Genomic DNA, 20,130 nt, shown 5'->3' on the forward strand with positions numbered 1-20,130 from the left:
GGTCAAAGGCCTGCTGTTGTCTTTCTCTACTTTTCCATTTTCTTCTCTTTTGCATTTCCTCTCTCACCTTCCAAGTGTACGTCAGGTGTGCCTGCTCCCAAGCAAGGGCACTGAACAAGTTTACATTAGGAAGATCAGAGCATCCCCGTTGAACACCAAAACATTTACTCCCCCCAGAAAAGGAAATAGAAAGAATCCTCAAGGCCCATAAATCTAGTGAGATCAATTTTAAAAAAGCAGCAGCTGTGCTTAATATATGGTACAATCACCAGAGCCCCCCACCCCTTTTCATGATGCCCGAGATATGTAACAACTTCATTTGGTTATTTCAGAATGTTTTGTAAACAGGGCACAAAGAATGGTTAAAAACATTTCAGTTGTATTTGTCTCTCATTTTCTGCATGTGTTTTCCCAAAGGCTTCTTTCTCAAAGTGACCCTGGAGAGGGGCCTCAATCATCTGTTCTCTCTCGTTGCTTCCTGCTCAGTCAGTGGGAACATTGAAATATATGAACATTCCTTGTCCCTTCCTATTTTGTATAACCCATGTGCTCAAGAGAGTAAGTTTTCAGATCTAACTCCACCCAGGACTTGGGTGGCATTTGGGAACCCAAGTCCAACCACTATATGCTGTAACTACCTCTCCCCTCAACTTAGGTAAAAGTTGATCTCGCCCAAGAAGTAGAATGTGCTTGTCCTTCTTTGGCCATTCAGAAAAGCAAGACTCTGTTTCAATGTCACTGTCAAAACATAATATCATTGTAAATCTCATATCCAAGACTGGATCACCTATATCTTCATGATAATATTAGCCTAAGGGTTCTTAACCCTGGGCCTGTGAATGGGCTTTAAGGAGTCAACCTCCAAATTGTAAATGATACAGCTGGAAGATATGCCTGGGTAGGGTGTGTGGATAGTGGGATGCTGTTTTCTCTTCCTTTCCCAGAAACCTGAAAATGTAAGGAATGGGTCCTAAAATATGGAGGTTTTGGGAAACCAGTTTTCCTAATCTCTCTCATAATTCTTCCCCCAATCTGAGGTCCAATTCTTAGATTTTCCTCTTGCTTTTAAAGGGGAACCTGGAAATGGAGTGAAAAAAATGGAGTCAAGACCTCACATATAGGGGTGCCTGGGTGGCTCAGTCGGTTAAGCATCCAACTTCAGCTCAGGTCAGGATTTTGCCATTCATGAGCTCAAGCCCCATGTTGGGCTCTATGCTGTCAGCACAGAGCCCCCTTCAGATCTTCTGTCTCCCTCTCTCTCTCTGCCTTTCCCCTCCTCGCTCTCTCAAAAATAAATAAACTTAAAAAAAAAAAAAGACCTCACATATAGTGAGCCCTGAAAAAATATTAGTTGAATGAATCAATGAATGCACAAATGACTCTAGGTTGAGATGCTAGTGTCTGAAGGCATTTAAATAGAGGGCTGTAGGATTGGGGTGCCTAAGTGGCTCAGTCGGTTAAGCGTTGGTTGATCTCAGCGCAGGTCTTGATCTCAGGAGCATGAGTTCAAACCCAACATTGAGCTCCACACGGGGCGTGGAGCCTACTTAAAAAAAAAGAAAAAAGAGGATTGTAGGATTTATCTCCCTTTCCTTCTCCCTAACACTATTTGGAAATTTCTTTTTTTGATTAAAAAAATTTTTTTAACTTTGACACAGTGCATGCAGCATGGGTGAGAGAGGGGCAGCGAGAGCAGGAGAGAGAAAGAATCCCAAGCAGGCTCCCTTTGTCATCACACAGAGCCTGACATAGAGCTCGATCCCAGGAACCATGAGATCATGACCTGAGCCAAAACCAAGTCGGACATTCAGCAGACTGAGCCACCCAGGCTCCCACTATTTGGAAATTTCTTAATCATGTGTTTGAGAGGGATTGACCCCACCCCAGGTGGACCCTTCTGGGCTAATCCTATCAGCATGTCCCATCTCCCTGGCCTTCACAGTTGGTTTAGGACAAATATAATCATAAGTCAGGGAAGTGAGGAGCCAATGAGACTACATTTGGGAGTTTTTATTTAGATTGCTAAGTCTCTTTTCTGCTGGATATGAACCTGGAAGTATGTAGGTCCAGAAGCTTCTGGAAACTGACCCTCAATAATGAAAGCCAGAATCCAGGATTTATTTAATCCATTTGGGCCCTGAGTCAAACCTTTCCTGAAGCCGGGAAAACCTCTGGATTTTAAGCTATGTTCAACTGTAAATTCTCCTTACTATTTAAATCCATCTGAGTTTGCTTTCTGTTTCTTGATATGGAAAGATCATTACGCAACATAAACTTACGTGCTTTGCAGGAAGTTGAAACACAATATGCATTTATGAGGATTTCCTAACTCCCAAACCATCACTTAACCCAAAGACCACTTTCCTCATAATATTGCCAGTAAGGCAGAGTTATATACTTGTACACAATGAATTAGAAATAATGAATTTGTGTAAAAGTAATTAAGTTATGGTCATAGAATGAGTAGGTTGCAAAACAATAATTAGAATCAAGGAAATTGGATTCCCACGCCCCTGGAGACATTATCAAGTCTCTTAGGAAATAATGTTGAGATATTGCCTAAAGTGACATTTAAATTTTCCCTCATGTTCCTCTTAGTCGGATTGTGACAGATAGTTCCTGCTTAAAAGAACATAGTCACTTCTCTGACACAATTATTTTCCACTAAAAACAAAACATCACACTGAAAGGAAAAGAGATTGTAAATAATAAGTCAGTTATTTATTAATACTATCAGATAACACAATCCTGCCTGAAACTAGAAAATTGGATCCAAGTTATGAATTGGTCCCACTTTGCCCTAGGAGTTTTCTGGCAAATGCACCAGAAGCCCACAGCTTATTTGAATAGAGGGAAATGAGTCTTGATCATGATTTGTGAGATATCTTTGTTCAAATAAAGATGGAATATGGATAGATAGAACCTTCTATTCTTTCAGACCACATTTCCTTATTCATAGAAAGATGCCCTAGACTTCAGGATATGGAAAGAATTTTGTTTACCATCATTATTCCTGACCTCTAAGGGGCAACATTTTTTTATTTATAGAATTTCTGGAGAATCATAATTTTCCAGATTTTCAAAAGCCCCTTTTAAACTAGTTTCTTGGCTTTTAAACACTGATATTTTTGATGGTGAGTGTTTGAGTTAAGGAAACAACAGTATAACAAATTCTCACCAGGAGCTGAACACTCTTTGGTCATTTTATATATCTCATTAATTTTTTTTAAGTTTTATTGATTTATTTTGAGAGAGACAGAGATTGTACAAGCAGGGGAGGGGTAGAGAGTGAGGGAGAAAAAGATAATCCCAAGCACTGACAGTGCAGAGCCAGATGCGGGGCTCAAACCCATGAACCGTGAGATCATGACTTAAGCTGAAACCAACAGTCAGATGCTCAAACGACTGAGCCACCCAGGTGCCCCTATCTCATTAACTTTCTGTGGAGACTAAATTTCTCAGTCTCCGAGCATCAGTTTCTTCATCTATGAATAGTGGGGCTTAGACCAGCTGATCTCAAGGGTCTCTCCCTTAGAGACATAGGAGTCTATGAGCAATATGCTTATCCTACTGTAATGTCAAGAACTAGAATCTGAAACTACACATCCTCTGTAGCTTTTAGTATTTCATGGTAACAATCAGAAATAAACTGTCACATACAGAATGAAGGATTCTTCATGAAGGACTCTTAAGGAATCAAGTACCTCAAATTTGGCAGGAGCATTTATTTGAGTTTTATAAACAATAACAACAAAAGTCCTAGAGCTAACTTGTGAGATTTAGATGCTATCAAGTTATGCTATAAAACAATTATTAAATATGATACATTATTCTTATAATTTATTTATTTTTGAGAGAGAGAGTATGCATGCATGAGCAGGGCAGGGTCGGTGGGGGGGTGGGGGGGCAAGGCCAGAGAGAGGGAGAGAATCTCAAGCAGGCTCCATTCTTTCAGTGATGAGCCCAACGCCGGCCTCAATCTCAGAAACTGTGAGATCATGACCTGAGCTGAAATCAAGTGTCAGCGCTTAATCAACTGAGCCATTCAGGCGCCCGGAGACATTATTCGTAAATCTGTTTTGCCTTTATACAAGGAAATTGTTTCTGGCCCCTCTTTAGTTAGCACTCTTCATGAAAGAAGTAAACTGAAAAGTTGCAGTGCGTGTATTAATTCAACATAACACATGTGCAAGGAGCCTGACTATTCATTAGATGCCTTCATATGACACTCTTTTAGTTTCAAATTTGTGTTAAATTAGCATGCTGCTTTGCAACAGACATGTGAGACAACCAACACTCACTGGAGACTGATGGCTTAGCTCTTTTCTTTTTTTCTTTTCTTTTCTTTCCTAGCTCTTTCTACCTATGATTGAAAGTTTTGTGTTTTTGACAGAGTCCTGTGGGGTAAAAAAAATTTTTGTTAGTTAAATTAAGTAGGAAAATCAATACAGAAACTAAATGGTGTATAACAGCCTATAATTTTGGTTTTGGCTTCATTTCCACACTTTAAAAAATGTTAGTTCTTACCCTGTCACTGAATAACTTGTATCTTCCTTTAAAGAGGGAAAAAAAAGTATGCAGGTAGGGATTGTGAGTCTCAGAGTTTTTAAGGGGACTCACAATCCCTACCTGCAAACTTTTATACTAAAGTGCTTTTACCCAACCACTTAATTTCAACTATCAAAGCAGTACAACACATACATTGGTTTAGAAACAATTAAATAGTACAAAAGGATTAAAAATGAAAAGTACACATATCCTGTCCTCCATCCCACTAGAAAAACATGATATTCATTGAACTCCCTAGGAAATGACTTTAAATCCTGTCTACCTTTATTTTATATGGTCACTGCTATGGTCTGAATGTTTATGCCTCCCAAAATCCATATGTTCCAATCCTAACCCCTAAGGTGATGGTATTAGGAGGTGGGGGCCTTTGGGACGTGATTAGATCATGAGGAGCCCACATGAATGGGGTTAGTGCCCTCATAAAAGAGGCCCCAGCTCCCTCCCTGCTTGACTATGTGAGGATACAACTAGAAGTTTACAACCCGGAAGAGAACTTTCACTCAATGCTGGCGCTCTGATCTTGGACTTGCAACATCCAGAACTATGAAAAATAAATTTCTGTTGTTTATAAACCACCCAGTGTATGGTATCTTGTTATAGCAGCCCAAATGGTTAAGAGAGCCACTGTCTCCTTAGCTCTAAATTACATGCTTATATACCTATTCTTTTTGGTCAGTTTTAAACACTGTTAACTCCCTGGAGAGGAAGATGATAAATGAGCTATTTATGTATTAAATCCTACTTCATCCTCCATCTCATATTTTGTTAGTTGAAGCATTATTTTAGTATTGAAAATACACAGCATTTACTTTTTTACTTCTAATTTTTGAAAAATTTACTATTGGGGCACCTGGGTGGCTCAGTCGGTTAAGCGTCCAACTTCAGCTCAGGTCAGGATCTCACGGTTCATGAGTTCGAGCCCAGTGCTGGCTCTGTGCTGACAGCTCGGAGCCTGGAGCCTGCTTTGGATTCTGTGTCTCCCTCTCTCTCTGTCCCTTCCCCACTCATGCTCTGCCTGTCTCTCAAAAAAAATAAACACTAAAAAAATTTTTTTTAATTTAGTATTTATTTTTTCTACTGGTTATATATTTACAACTTTAAAGAATATATTTATATTTTCACTTTCAGCTCTACCATCTTTAAACTCTTAACATCTCTCTCTCTCTCAATCTCTCTTTTTTAAAAAGACACATTTATTCAGTGTCATGACCAGACTATTACATTTAGCAATCAACAGCAAGTGTTCCAAAAGAGAAAGGAAGAAAGAAAAAAAGAAAGAAAGGGAGGAAAGAAAGAGAATCTACATTAAAACTTTGTTGGAAAAGCGACATTAAAGGTTTGTTGGAAAGCTTCACGCTTTCCGTAGAATAGAAACTAAAATAACCTGTTATACAATTAGTCACAAATACAGTCGTTGAGTTTTTTGCCCATACACATGAGTAGTGCCTAAAACATGTCTTCTTTGTTGCAGCAAGGCCCTGCCACCACTTGGCTGTTGTAGCCTGTAGCTTTCCTTGTCACTTTTCTGGCTTTTCTCTCCTGCTAAATTAAGTAGAAATGTTTCCTGGCAGTAATTAAAACCTTCTGCCACTGCCATAGCTGCTGCTGCTGCTGCTGCTGCTGGAACCGCCATAGCCACCTTGGTTTCATGGTTTGGCAAAGTATTGGCCTCCACCACCACAGGGGCCAGAGCTTCTGCCTCCAAAATTTTCTCCTTTCATAGGTCCAAAATGTGAAGACTGATTGTTGTAATTGCCAAAGTCATTATAGCTTCTGTCATCTCCAAAATTGCTTCAACCATTACCAAATCTGTTATAGCTGTCCCCATCGCCACTATATCCACCACCACCTTGACTTCCACCAAAGCCACCTCATCAGTGAACTTTCCTTCACGATCAAAGTCGTAGTTCCCACTAAAACCACTTCCATGACCACCACCAGAGTTTCCAGAATCACTTCGACATCTTTAGCTGGATGAAGCACTAGCCGTCTCTTGCTTAGATAGGGCTTTCCTTACTTCACAGTTGTGGTCATTCACAGCATGGTATTTTTTTAAATTTGTTTATTATTTTGAGAGAGAGTACATGCAGGGAAGGGGCAGAGAGAGAGAGAGAGAGGGTGGGGGGGAGAGAGAGAGAATCCCAAGAAGGCTCTCACAAACAATGAGATCATGACCTGAGCCAAAATCAGAGTCAAACGCTCAACTGACTGAGCCACCCAAGAGCCCCCAGTATGGTATTTTTGAATGACAATCTTGTCCACAGAGTCATGGTCATCAAATATTACAAAAGTAAAGCCTCTCTTCCTGCCACTGCCTCAGTCAGTCATGATTTCAATTACTTCTATTTTCCCATAATGTTCAAAATAATCTCTTAGATGATGTTCTTTAGTGTCTAATGCCACCAACAAAAACCTTTTTCACAGCTAAGTGGGCACCAGGTCTTTGAGAGTCTCCTCTTGAGACAGCCCTCTTTGGTACCACAACTCTTCCATCCACCTTGTGTGGCCTTGCACTCATGGCTGCATCCACCTCTTCCACAGTGGCATACGTGACAAACCCAAAGCCTCTGGAGTGCTTGGTGTTTGGATCTCTCATTACCACACAGTCTGTGAGTGTTGCCCATTGCTCAAAATGGCTCCTCAGACTCTCATTGGTTGTTTCAAAGCTCAAACCTCCCATGAAGATCTACCTCAGCTGTTCAGGCTCTTTGAGAGATTCTGACTTAGACATGTTGGTAGTGGCAGGGGAGACTTTAATAATACTTGTTAGCATCCACGGGCAGAAAGCAACTCTTAACATCTCTTACCTTATTATTTATTATGTAAGAGAAAGAACACATCTACATTTCCCTTCAACTTTCTTCCTTCAACTCTCTCTCCATAGAAATCTCTTTTTACAATTTTTCTAAAGTGTATTTATTTTGAGAGAGAGAGAGCGAGCGAGCTTGGAGGAGGGGCAGAGAGAGAGAGAGAGAGAGAGAATCCAAGGCAGGCTCTGTGATGTCAGCACAGAACTGTAAGATCATGACCTGAACGGAAACCAAGAGTTGGACATTTAACTGACTGAACCACCCAGGCACTGCCCCCTCCATAGAACTCTTGACTTCTGTCAACTCCACCATTACTTTCATATTGTTAGAATTTATAACATTTACATCTTGTTCTGTGAATGGCCATTCAACTGACACTAATTATTGAAAGTCAATAAACTGTAATTATACTATTTTGCTTATGTAAATAGCATTCGCTGTAGAACAAAAGGCATTAGTTAGAATAGAAAAGGCAAATCTATATCGCTAGCCCGTGACACTAGGAGGGATTCTTCAAACATCAGGATTATATAATTAGATTTTCAAATACTCCATGAGAAGGACCAAATAATAGCACATTTTAGTTTGCTTTATATTTGTTCATATTTCTGCTAGTTTTAATTGCTTTCCATTTTTCCTCTTAACAAAGGAAGCACGTGCCTTCACCATATGACTAAATTTGTCTAGGATCTTAATCCCAGTCTTTGTAGCATGGAATCCACCTTCTGCCTGAGGACAGACATTCTTCTCCAGTTCAGTATCAGTTGCTCTGTCAGCCTGCTGTACAGCTATCCTTCTAGGCCTTCCTTTCATTGGGTTAGGGATTAGTGTTTGTTGGGTCTCAAGTTTTTCTTATTTGTGAATTCCTTTCTCTTTGTACTGATTGATCCTTAATTGATTTTTTCAGAAAGAATTTTTGAAAGGTGAGCTTTCTGAGTTCTTCCTGTCTTCATTTTATCCTTACAGCTGAATGATAGCTTAGCTGGTTATGATATTCAGATCCTCACAACTCTGAAAGCCATGCTCCACTGTCTTCTGGCACTGAGTGTTTTTGATGGGAAAACTATGAGTACCGATTGTCTTTATTCGTTATAATTGACCTGTTGCTTGTTCTCTGGAAGCTTTTAGAATCTTCTCTTGGTATTTAATGTACTATAAACTCACAAGTTTATAGTGAAGTATGGGTTTATTTTCATTTATTTTGCTTGGCACTCAGTAAGCCCTTTTACTCTGAAGACTCCTATCTTAACTCTAAGAAATAGTCTTCTATTATTGCTCTCGTTATTTTTTCCCCTGCATTTTCTTGTCTCCTTCTGAAACTATTAGTTGGCTATTACCCTCCTGGATTTGACCCTGTATAGTCTTCGGGCTTTTAAAAATATTTCTTCCCCTCTGTATTTTTGCTTTACACTTTGGGAGATTCCACCAACCTTTTCTTTCAGCCCTTATGTTGATTTTTTTTAATTGAAGGACTTTGGGATGTCTGGGTAGCTCAGTCGGTTAAGCATCTGACTTCAGCTCAGGTCATGATCTTATGGCTTGTGAGTTTGAGCCCCGTGTAAGGCAGCTCAGAGCCTAGAGCCTGCTGTGGATTCTGTGTCTCCCTCTCTCTGCTCCTCCCCTGCTCGCGGTCTCTCAAAAACAAATATTATAGAATTTTTAAAAAGGAATTAATTATATTTTAAATTTCCAACAATTCTTTTCCTTTCTTTTCTTTTCTTTTTTGTCTCTGATTGCTCCATATACATAAACTTGTTTTATGGATACACAGGCTTCTCAAATTTTCCTGAGGTCACTAATGAGAATACAAAAAAAATAAAGTAATTACCTATTTCCTCTGAAGTCAGCTTCTTTTTAAATAGTTCTTTTGAAAATATTAAAATTATACCTCCTTGTGGTTATTTTTCAATTAAGCGAACCAGAAAAATGTATATCAGGAAAATTGCCTAAACTTTTCTCGGTTAAAAAAACCAGTTCTATTTTGGAAAATTTCAATCATATACAAAGTAGACAAAATATAATGAACTCCAGTACTCATCACCCAGCTTCAATAAATATAAACATTCTGCCATTCTTGTTTCACCTGTACCTTCCCCTTCTCCTATATATTTTTATAACCAAATTATTAATTGATCTTCCACATTGAGTTAGTCATTTGAATTTATTTTTCATTTAGTAAACTATCCTGTTATATCGTATCATACATTTTTTCATAAGTCACCTAATATAGTGAATGACAGTATTAAAAATTATAACAAAACTCCCTCCCATTTAACAGAGCACTTTCTATGCTATATACTGTGCTCACGCTTTAAAAAAAACACTGGTTCATTTAATTTAAGATGATTATAATGTAGGTGTTGCCCTTTAATCTGCAAAGGATGTAGAGATGTTGTTTGTTAAAGGATTAATCAAAAATTAAAATTGAAACCGATGTTTCCATAAAGAGAATTGTGTGTTCATGACTGTGTTTCTCAGGTATAATAAAATGCCAACACAATTGGAGATGCTGTTTGTAAGGAAGGACTGATTCTAAAGAAATCTTTTTTTAAATGTTTTATTTATTTATTTTTGAGAGAGAGAGAGAGAGAGAGAGAGAGAGAGAGCACGTGCACATGTGAGTGCAAGCAGGGAAGGGCAGAGAGAGAGAGGGAGGCAGAGAATCCAAAGCAGGTTCCAGCCATCAGCACAGAGCTAGACGCGGGGCTCGAACCCATGAACTGTGAGATCATGCCCTGAGCTGAAATCAAAACTCAGACACTTAACTGACTGAGTCATCCAGGTGCCCCTCTAAGAAAATCGTAATATCTATTGTCTAAGGGACAAATAATGGCCTTTCAGTGATTTAGTACCATATTAGCATCAGTTATAATACCAAATTATAAATAAGATGCTATAAGAACTGAAATACTTTTTTACTGTGTACATACTTCTAAAATTCAAGAATAAACCAAGAGTTTTAGCAAATTAAGAGCCAAAAAATCTTGTTTATGCCCATAGAAGGCAGAAAATGGATTCTGCTGAGGGGGGGAAATATTTAACTAAGTGCCTCACAACCGTTTCTCTCATTCTCTCTCATTCTGTCTCGTTTAGCTTTATGAAGTTTCCCCAGAGCTCTGCCATCATTCACTGGTGAACCAGTACTGGGTAGTTAGTTGAGGGAAGATGGGGGATTTGAATCAATATACTGTTTTTTGATAGCTTTTTGACTATGGGCAAGTTACTTAATTTCTCTAAACCTCAGTTTCCTCATTTACAAAATTAGGAAAACAATACCTCCCTCTTAGAGTGTTTGTAAAGATTAAGAAATACACCACACTAAGCAAGTAGTACAGGGCCTAAGACTTAAATATATATAAATGATCATTATTATTCCTGTGGGATTCATAGGATGCTCTATGCTACAGGCAGGGTAGCCAGATTTGGCAAATAAAAATACAGGATATCCAGGTAAATTTGAATTTCGGGTAGATAATAATTTTTTATTATATCTAAATATATCGCAAATATTGCATGGAATATACTTATACTAAAAACATTATCCATTGTCTATCTGAAATTCAAATTTGAGTGGGCATCCTGGCAAAATAGCTTCTCTTTTAAAAGGGCAACTTTTAAAACAAACTTATACGGAATAAAGCTGTGATTAAATTTGATATTTCATCTGCTCATACTTGGTACCGTCTCCTTCCTCCAATACACTCAGTATTTTCTCTTCCAGGTAATGCTCAAGCATCATATATCAGAGAAACAAACAGTGCCCGTATTTTGGAGCAGAATGTCGACTTTTCCCCCAAATTGAAATCTGTTGGATCGGTTACTATCCCAAACTAGGCATGGGTTTTAAAACTACTTACTGAATTATATTTGTATTTAAATCTTTATTTGGAAAACCATAAAGCACTACATAGGGAAGTCATATTGAGGACCACTAAAAAATGTACAAACTACAAATCCCTGACAGCGCTCAATATCTCTGAAACACTATTTCAAATGTTCTCGTTTTCTTTGTGTGCACGAGGTTAATTATTTTTCAAACTGCTTGTGACTAGCACGGAGACACACAAGATAAATAAAGCAGATGGGTTTTACATTTTATTCCAAGCAGACCGTACAGCTTAACCTCTTAGCTAGACTAAAAAGCCTGTTATCCTACCGGTATTTTGGCTAATTTGTAGTTAGATTTTTTAATGAGATAAAATATAGCTTTCCTAAACGCAGGGGTTGGGAATTACTTTGTGGTAATATATTCTTCTATCTCTTTTCCACTTGCGGGACATGTAATCCATAATTCCTTGCTTCAGCAAGAAACGTGAGGAAATGAGAGACGCCGGAATGTCTTCATCCATTTACTCCTTAAAAGCATTTGCAGGGGCGCCTGGGTGGCTCAGTCGGTTAACCGTCCCACTTCGGCTCAGGTCATGATCTCGCGGTCCGTGAGTTCGAGCCCCGCGTCCCTGAGTTTGAGTCCCGCGTCGGGCTCTGAGCTGACAGCTCAGAGCCTGGAGCCTGTTTCAGATTCTGTGTCTCCCTCTCTCTGACCCTCCCCCATTCATGCTCTGTCTCTCTCTGTCTCAAAAATAAATAAACGTTAAAAAAAATTAAAAAAAAAAAAGCATTTGCAGGCTGTGTTTAAACTTCAGGTAGATTATAATGCAATTATTCCAAACGGTACTATATGTGCCACATTTATTTCCTCATTCATAATTTATTTGCCAGTACACTAGAAGCAGTGCTCCATTTGTTTTTCCTTAAAAACACGCACCTTCTGCTCAAACTCCCTATTTCTTTTCCTCCTGTCGCCAACAGTCGCAGGGCGCTGTACTCTTCAGCTCCATCTCGTGTAGAAAAATGTCGACTGCACCCTCAGCCCGGACCAAGGGGCGCATCCACTAGTGGAAAAGATGGAAAAGCCGGGAACTTTACTTAGGCGTCACCACTAAAGGAAGAAATGATTTCCTTTTAGATGCTGTCTCAGAAGAAAGCAGGTCTTTAGAGCTGACAGGAACCTCAGGAAAGCATATATATTGATTTCCTTGATAAATTCAACCGAATCTGGAGAAAAGCATACTCCATTTCGTTAGTACTGAAGTAGTTAGAGTGAAATTTCCATCGAGCTGCGATTCCTGGCGAAATCCTTCCGAAGAGCCAAGTAAGGGCATTCTCTGAGCGGCAGTACGTACTACGCTGGATGCCTCACGGGATCCTAAAGCAGAGTTTACGCACGTCAGAGAGCCCAAAGGAGAACGCCTCGAGGCGGTTTGGGAGGCCGGTCGGCGAGAGGGTGGTGAAGTCCTCTGCTCGGTGAAGAAGACCCGAGCAGACAGGAGTCGTTTCCGCGTTTTGGCCCCACGCTGCCGCAGGCAAGGAGCCGAGGGGCCGCCGGGCCCCAGTTGCCCACAGCATCTCCCCAGAGTTCTTCTCCTGAGAAACCTGCGGGTTACGGACGCCCACCTTTTGCTTGTTAATGTAAATGTGCTTATGAAGCCCTCGTGATTTTTAAAGTTGCCATGTGTGGTTTTTGCTTCCTCGGAACAGGGCAGAGGGAGCCCCGAGCGTCCCTAAGCCTGGCGGGGAGGCGCGGGGCGAGGGGGGCGGGGCGAGGCGGGGCCGGGGCCTGGGGCGGGGCGTCCTCTCCGAAACGGGCCGCTCCGGGCGGCGGCGGCGGCGGCGGCGGCAGCGGCGGCGGCGGCGCGGATCGAGCGGCGCGCGGATTGGTTGCGGCGGGCGGAGACGTCAGGCTCCCGCGGCCCGAGCGGCCGCCGGGCTAGCGCGGCGCAGTAGGTTCGAGTGCGTACCGCAGCGCGGAGGTGTCCTTTGCCGTCCCGCTTTTCGCCCCCGTCGCCGGGCTGTGCCGCTTGAAGCGGGACGCGCCTCCGCGTTCCTCGCCGCCTCCACCCGCGCGGCCGCCGCTCCCCTCGCCGTAGGCACACGCACCATGACGAAGAAAGAGAAGAAGTCCTTCAACCAGAGCCTAGCCGAGTGGAAGCTCTTCATCTACAACCCCACCACCGGAGAGTTCCTGGGGCGCACCGCCAAGAGCTGGGGTGAGCGGGCGGCGGTTGGGCGCCGGGACCGGCAGCGGTCCGGGGGACGCCGGGCGGGGTGGGGTGGGAAAGGAAAGGCGGGAGGCGGCTCCCCGCGCGGGGGCCCCCAGAGCAGCCACAGCCTCCGCCGCCCACAGCGGTGTTCGTCCCGGGCCGCCAGACTGTCGTACGGGCGGTGGCGGAGGAGGGGCAGCGCGGCCCCATTCATTTCTAGCGTGGCGGGCGGGCCGCCGCTCGCTCCCGAGGCAGCCGGGCCCGCGGGCAGCCCCGGCCGGGCCGCGCCGCTCCGGTTTCTTCCTCCCAGTCGGGAGCGGGGCGCACGTGCTGTGCTGCCCAGGCCTCCGGCCCCGAGCGGCGCCGGAGGCTGGGGACCCCTGCCCGGAGCCGAGTCCCGAGCGTGCGGTAGCCGAGAGCCCGGGCCTCCTTTGTACGGAGCGCGCGGTCCGGGAGAGGCCCTGGCTGAGGCGGCCGGTGGCGCCGAGCGGTTCGGGGAAGCCAGACCCTGCCCCACGCCCGGGGAGAGGAAATTTCCACTCTCGCCGCTATCTTGTGACTCGTCCACGCTGCCACCCCGGTCGGAAGAGTGTGAGTGAGTGTTAAGTGTGTGGGTTGCATCTTTGTGCCGCGGTTAGTTAATCACACAAGTACTTGGTACACGAAAATGCACTTGAATTCGGACAGTGAGAAGACCATTAAAAGGGTTGGTTCCTGCCTAATTCCTTTTTAATTAGAGACGTTTTCTTCCTGGCAGAGAGGCTTCTTTTGGGGAAAGTAAATCCCAGGGGGAACAGTTTTTGTGCCTTCAAAACATGTGATGGTTGTGTATGTTAGCAGTTTTTCTGTGTATGAGTTCTTTGTTTTAAAAGACATATTTAAGCCATCCACCAGTGGAGTGCTGCTTTAGGGTGCGTTTTTGCTTTCCGAAAATTTACATTAATTTATAATTTATAAATTAAATAAGGACTAGTGTTTTGTTTTTGCCTTTTAAAGAACACCTTGTTAGTAGGTCTTGACCTTTTTTTTCCGAGTGAGAATAAATTTCTAGAGTTGAGAACTATTTGGGCACGACATTTTTAAGAGAAACAGGGAGAGGGTAAATTAGCTATGACTCAAAAAATAAACTGTTGCTTTTGACTGAAATTGGCTCCTCCAGAGTGGAAAGGAGGCTTAAAGTCCTATCACAAGCTGAAAGGGGCCTTGGAGGTTTTTTAGCCCAACCCCCAGTTTAGAGATGAGAAAAATGAGATCTAGAGAGGTTGTGATTTTGCTTTGTGTAAAATTACATATTCCACAGAGCCAAGAAAAGAACCCAGTTGTCCTTTAATCCTAGTCCAGCAGTTTTATTATTTTACAGATGCCTTGCCTAACTAACACTCACGATTTTTATTTAGATAGCTGTCTTTTGGGAACCCACTAATGTGAAGAGGAAATAAATCTTGCATCCGGAGTTAAATGGGGGAAAAGTGGTGAACAATTATTGCTTTTAGAATGTGCTACCATTTTGCTGAAGGAATTTTTGAGTGGTGGAGAGGGATTAACTTTTGTAGACTACTTCCCTCAGTGCCTTATTTCCAGTAATAAGTACCTTCATTTTGTTAGAATGACATTTCTTAATGCAGGTAGTACTTCTTACCTAACCTTTGTATTTATATGATGTTGAAGTTGAGATTTTATTGAGTATATGCATTTAAGTAAATAATAGGCACAAACTGTCAAAGTGTAAAGGCATATAAGAGTTCTAGTACTACAGGTAAAGTTGGGATTAGTTTTAGAAGGATTAAGGGAGACTTATTCAAAATTGAAAATAAGGGTTATTCTTTTTTTTTTTTTTAACATTTATTTATTATTGAGAGACAGAGAGACACAGAGCATGAGCAGGGGAGGGGAAGAGAGAGGGGGAGACACAGAATCTGAAGCAGCTCCAGGCTCTGAGCTGTCAGCACAGAGCCCAACGCGGGGATCGAACTCACCAACTGTGAGATCATGACCTGAGCCGAAGTCAGTCACCCAACCAATTGAGCCACTCAGATGCTCCAAAATAAGTGTTATTCTTATCAACAAATAATACATTTCCGCGTTTATTGGAGTAATAGTAAACCAGTGCAAAATGGCATAAATTGCCATCCATAATCCTATCCCAACATAAGAGCATCTCTCTAAGGATATATGTAGATGTGGTGTGTAGAGGCTGAAGTCCATACTCCACTCTCCAGGCTGTGTACCCTTGAGCATGGGGAGTCTGCCTAGAGAAAAGAGTATCTTGTTCTAGTTCTAATTCTTAGAAAGGCACTGTATGGGCTAGCTGCCTGATCTCATCACCACAGAGATACCCACTGTTAATATTTTTGATACATATCTGGGCAGACTTAAATGGGTATAATGTCAATTTTTTTTTTTTTTAACAAAAAGAGATCCTACAACAAGTGTTGCTTTATAGTGTTTGGAATATATTGTGGGCACCTTCTCATGTTAATAAAAATCTGTATCATCATTTTTAATAGCTCACTAATGTTCTATTATATAGGTCCATGTACTACCATGATTTTTTAAAACAAACATGTTGATTAACATGTATATCTTACGTATGCATGGGAGATACCCAGAGAAATATGAATAACTCCTGATTTTTTTTTAACCAGTGCTTTATCGTATGTACTGGTCTCTCCTCTGCCCATTCCCTCCAGCCTTGCATGCACATTTCTGCAAATTTATTTCTTGATATATGTTTCTACTAGTGCAATTTCTAGGTTGTATTTAATATGTGTACCCTTTACGTTTTGGAAATAAGTTACTTTTTTTAAAGAAACTCATTTGCAAATTTTTTCTAGTTGCTTTTGAATTTCAGTGTAGGTGTAGGGGGGAGATGGTTATGTGTTGTTTTTTGGGTTGACTTTGGTAAAGTTGCAGTGTCTGCTGGCCTATAGAAAAAAGCCTTCTCTACCTCAAAGATTTTTTTTTTTTTAATGTGTATTTATTTGGGAGAGAGACAGAGACAGAATGCAAGTGGGTTGGGGCAGAGAGAGGGAGGCACAGAATCTGAAGCAGGCTCCAGGCTCCGAGCTGTCAGCACAGAGCCTGAAGCGGGGCTCGAACTCACGAGTTACGAGATCATGACCTGAGCCGAAGTTGGACGCTCAACTGACTGAGCCACTCAGGCGCCCCTACCTCAAAGATTTTTTTATTTTTTATTTTTTATTTTTTTTATTTTTTTATTTTTTTTCAAAGATTTTATAAAGACATTCATTTAACATATTTCCTAATTTTATTTTTTACATTGAAGTCTTTAGTACATTTATCCCGTCTAATTTGAGGTTCTTCAATGCGTGGGATATATTAAAAGCACTCATTTAAAGAGCAATTTTAGCATTTATACTTGGGATAGAGAAAATAGTGGAGGTTATACCATATTGTCTTACTTTATAATATTTTTTAAAATTTTATTCATTTGTGAGAGAGACACAGCGTGAGTGGGAGAGGGGCAGAGAGGCCAGAAGAGAGAATCTCAAGCAGGCTCTGCACTGTCAGCACAGAGCCCGATGTGGGGCTCAAACTCACAAAACTGTGAGATCATGACCTGAACCAAAACTAAGAGTTGGACACTTAACTGACTGAGCTACCCATGCACCCCACATTGTCTTATTTTAAATGACCATATAAAAGATTTTTTTTAAGATTTTATTTTTTTTTAAGTAATCTCTATACCCAATGTGGGGCTCAAACCCATGACCCCAAGATCAAGAGTTGTGTATGCTGTACTGACTGAGCCAGCCAGGTGCTCCTATATGAAAGATTTTGAGTTGCTTCTTGTATGTTTGGCAGTTTCAAAATACTCGCAGATATAAAATCACTTCAGTTGATTTTCACAACAACCTTCTAAAATAAAGTGCACTATGTAGATGATCAAAGTATACCTAGAGCTGGTTTCTTATGCTGAACAGTAATGACACATCAGGAATTAGTAGTTGCCATGTATGAAAATAGGACAAAAAAATAGCATCTTGTGGCTTATGTTGCAAATACTAAAACTAAATGCATTAAATACAATTAGAGTGAAAGATAGCTTAGAAATCATCTATTATTTAAACTGTAACAGACCATGTGTTGCAATTAACACTTTTAAGAATAATGAAATAGAGGGGCGCCTGGGTGGCTCAGTTGGTTGTGCATCCAACTTCCACTCAGGTCATGATCTCGTGGTTTGTGAGTTCGAGCCCCGTGTCGGTCTCTGTGCTGATAGCTGGCAGCCTGGAGCCTGCTTCAGATTCTGTGTCTCCCTCTCTCTCTGCCCCTACCTTGCTTGTGCTCTGTCTGTCTCTCTCTCTCTCTCTCAAAAATGAATAAATGTAAAAAAAAAAAAAAAAATTTAAGAATAGTGAAATAGAATAGTAAAAATACCAGTTTATTCTGCCTGATAAGTTTATTCTAAGGAAACATGTTCCATGAAACTTTTCTGTACTTTATATATACAGATACCTTGAGTAAAATGTATTTCTTATTGTGGCTCACAGTCAAAAAAGCTTGAAAGCCACTAATGTAGCCCTATGTCCTCATTTCATAGGTGAGAAAGTTGAACTCGTAGATCTGATTTGTCAAAATTTACTCAGCGATAGAATCCTTGGCCTTTAAACTACCTCCAAGGCCAGAGGCTTTTTTTTTTTTTAAACTATGCTGTGACTTGATGTCATTTAATGACATATGCTGTGGGCTTCTTTGGAGTTCATTATCTGAGGGCTGTCAGTAGATGCTCTATATTAATATTAACTTAAAACTTGAGTTACTGATTTCCAAGCATACTCGGGATTCTGGACCAAAACTATTAACATCTACATTTTGTTCATGTACCTTTTCTTTTATTATAGATCCACGAAGTGCCATTTTCTCAGTCACCTGCTCCCATTCTGGGTCATGCCTCAGTAAAAGCTCTGCTTTGGAGATCAGACTCCATCCCATCTTGGGTGTCTGACTGTAGGGGAGAAGGCAAGTGTGTTTATTTTCCCAGTATCACATAGTTTTGTAAGATGTTGTTCTTTGTCCTGTGGAGTGTGACATACTAAAGAAACTTTACAAAAATGTGCACTGTTGGGAAAGTAACAGGACTTGCCTTACCCTGTGTGCAGGCTATAAATGAAGGTCAGTGGTGGGTGTGGCAGCGGCAGCAGCAGAGGCATAATGAGCCATCACCCAGCAGGAGACAGCACTTCCTGGACTGGTAGTGGAAGGGAGGGGACGGGGTAAGTTTGTGTGTTATGTTCTAGATGTTGTAATTACAGTAGTATGTGCTTTACTATTGTTAAAGACCAACCTTCCTCTACCCCCACAATTTGATTCTTTGAAATTGACTTTTGAATTTATATCTGTAGAATTAAATTAATTATATTAAAAGAAGTTTAAAAATCTTTCTATCTTTAGTCACAATATTTCCACGATTTGTCGTGTTTAAGGACCAATCGTGTAATGGAAAGAGAAACATTTAACGTTGAAAGATAAGTTTATTATTTTCTAATTATGCATTTATTGCATTAATTTTGAAGTAAAATTAATCTGTAATCTTTAACCACTTAGAATAAGCACTATTAACATTTTAATAGTCTGTTTCTTTTTTGTAAATAATTTTTTTTATGTATAAGTAAAAATTTAAGTATACACTTAGATAGCTAGTTTTATCTTAATTTTTGATGTTTGAGGGGATGGTTTTTACTCCTCTGCCACCTTGGGGGCATAACCTTGGGGTTATGTGTTGGGGATAACCTTGCCCCACTCCATCACCTCTGTGGGAAGTGTTCACACTTCCTCTTAGAATTTATGTATTCTGGTGTCTTCAGTTATTCTATGTTGAAACTTCCAAATCTACATCTCTAGTTTGTATGGTTTTTTTATATTAATATAACCAACTGCCTGTCGGAAATCTTCAATTGGATGTTTCATAGGACTGTGGAATGTTCAGTACACTTCTTGTAAATAAATCTCCATTGTCCTCAGGGGCTCCTTAGTATGACACACACACTATAATCTTGCTGACTTATTTCTCTGTCTGCCATTCTCTACCCCTTCTGGGCCTGTTTCCTAGCTTCTGAATCTCTCTCTTTGACCTTGGCTTGGGTATTCAGATGTCAGCTTTGATAGCCTGATCTCTGGTACACATCTTTGAATGCCTGTTTGCCTTAAGACTGCATCAAGTGCCTGTGTATCCCACAATATTTTTTTCTATTATAGCATTTATGACTTTATGTAGTAGTGTTGCCTGTTTACTAGACTATACATTCTTATTTACTTGTCTTTGATTCCCTAACATTGAGCCTTTTGCCCAGCACTTAGTAGGAAGGTAATAAAAATAAGTTGAATGAGTGAGCTCTATTATGAAGTGTTCCCATGTAATTAGTCTTTTACAACATTTTAAAAACTGTTTTGGTATTGGTGTATCATAGTATAAAGGTTCCCGCATGTTTGGGCATCCCACTACCCCCCCCCCCCGTTTTGTTTATTTGTTTGTTTGTGTGTTTTAACATAGGCTTCATGTCTAGTGTGGGGCCCGAACCCATGGCCCTGGGATCAAGACCTGAACTTAGATCAAGAGTTGAATGGGGTGCCTGGGTGGCTCAGTCAGTTAAGCGGCCGACTTTGGCTCAGGTCATGATCTCGCGGTCCGTGAGTTTGAGCCCCGCGTTGGGCTCTGTGCTGACAGCTCAGAGCCTGGAGCCTGTTTC

The 20,130-nt window shown here is 41.0% G+C and overlaps 1 protein-coding gene and 1 pseudogene across 1 annotated transcript in view; one reads left to right on the plus strand and one right to left on the minus strand.

The window, feature by feature from the left end:
• Window positions 1-3,070: 3,070 nt before the first annotated feature.
• Window positions 3,071-12,973, minus strand: LOC131511940 (heterogeneous nuclear ribonucleoprotein A1-like; annotated as a pseudogene).
• A 109-nt stretch (window positions 12,974-13,082) lies between these two features.
• Window positions 13,083-20,130, plus strand: part of ATP1B3 (ATPase Na+/K+ transporting subunit beta 3) — a 46,178-nt gene continuing 39,130 nt past the window's right edge. The window contains exon 1 of the mRNA XM_058730080.1: window positions 13,083-13,426. Within this exon, the coding sequence (XP_058586063.1) occupies window positions 13,318-13,426 (109 nt within the window). The 5' untranslated portion in view covers window positions 13,083-13,317. The remainder of the gene's footprint in view (window positions 13,427-20,130) is intronic.

Source organism: Neofelis nebulosa, chromosome 5 (genome assembly GCF_028018385.1).
Source record: "Neofelis nebulosa isolate mNeoNeb1 chromosome 5, mNeoNeb1.pri, whole genome shotgun sequence".
Taxonomy (NCBI): domain Eukaryota; kingdom Metazoa; phylum Chordata; class Mammalia; order Carnivora; family Felidae; genus Neofelis; species Neofelis nebulosa.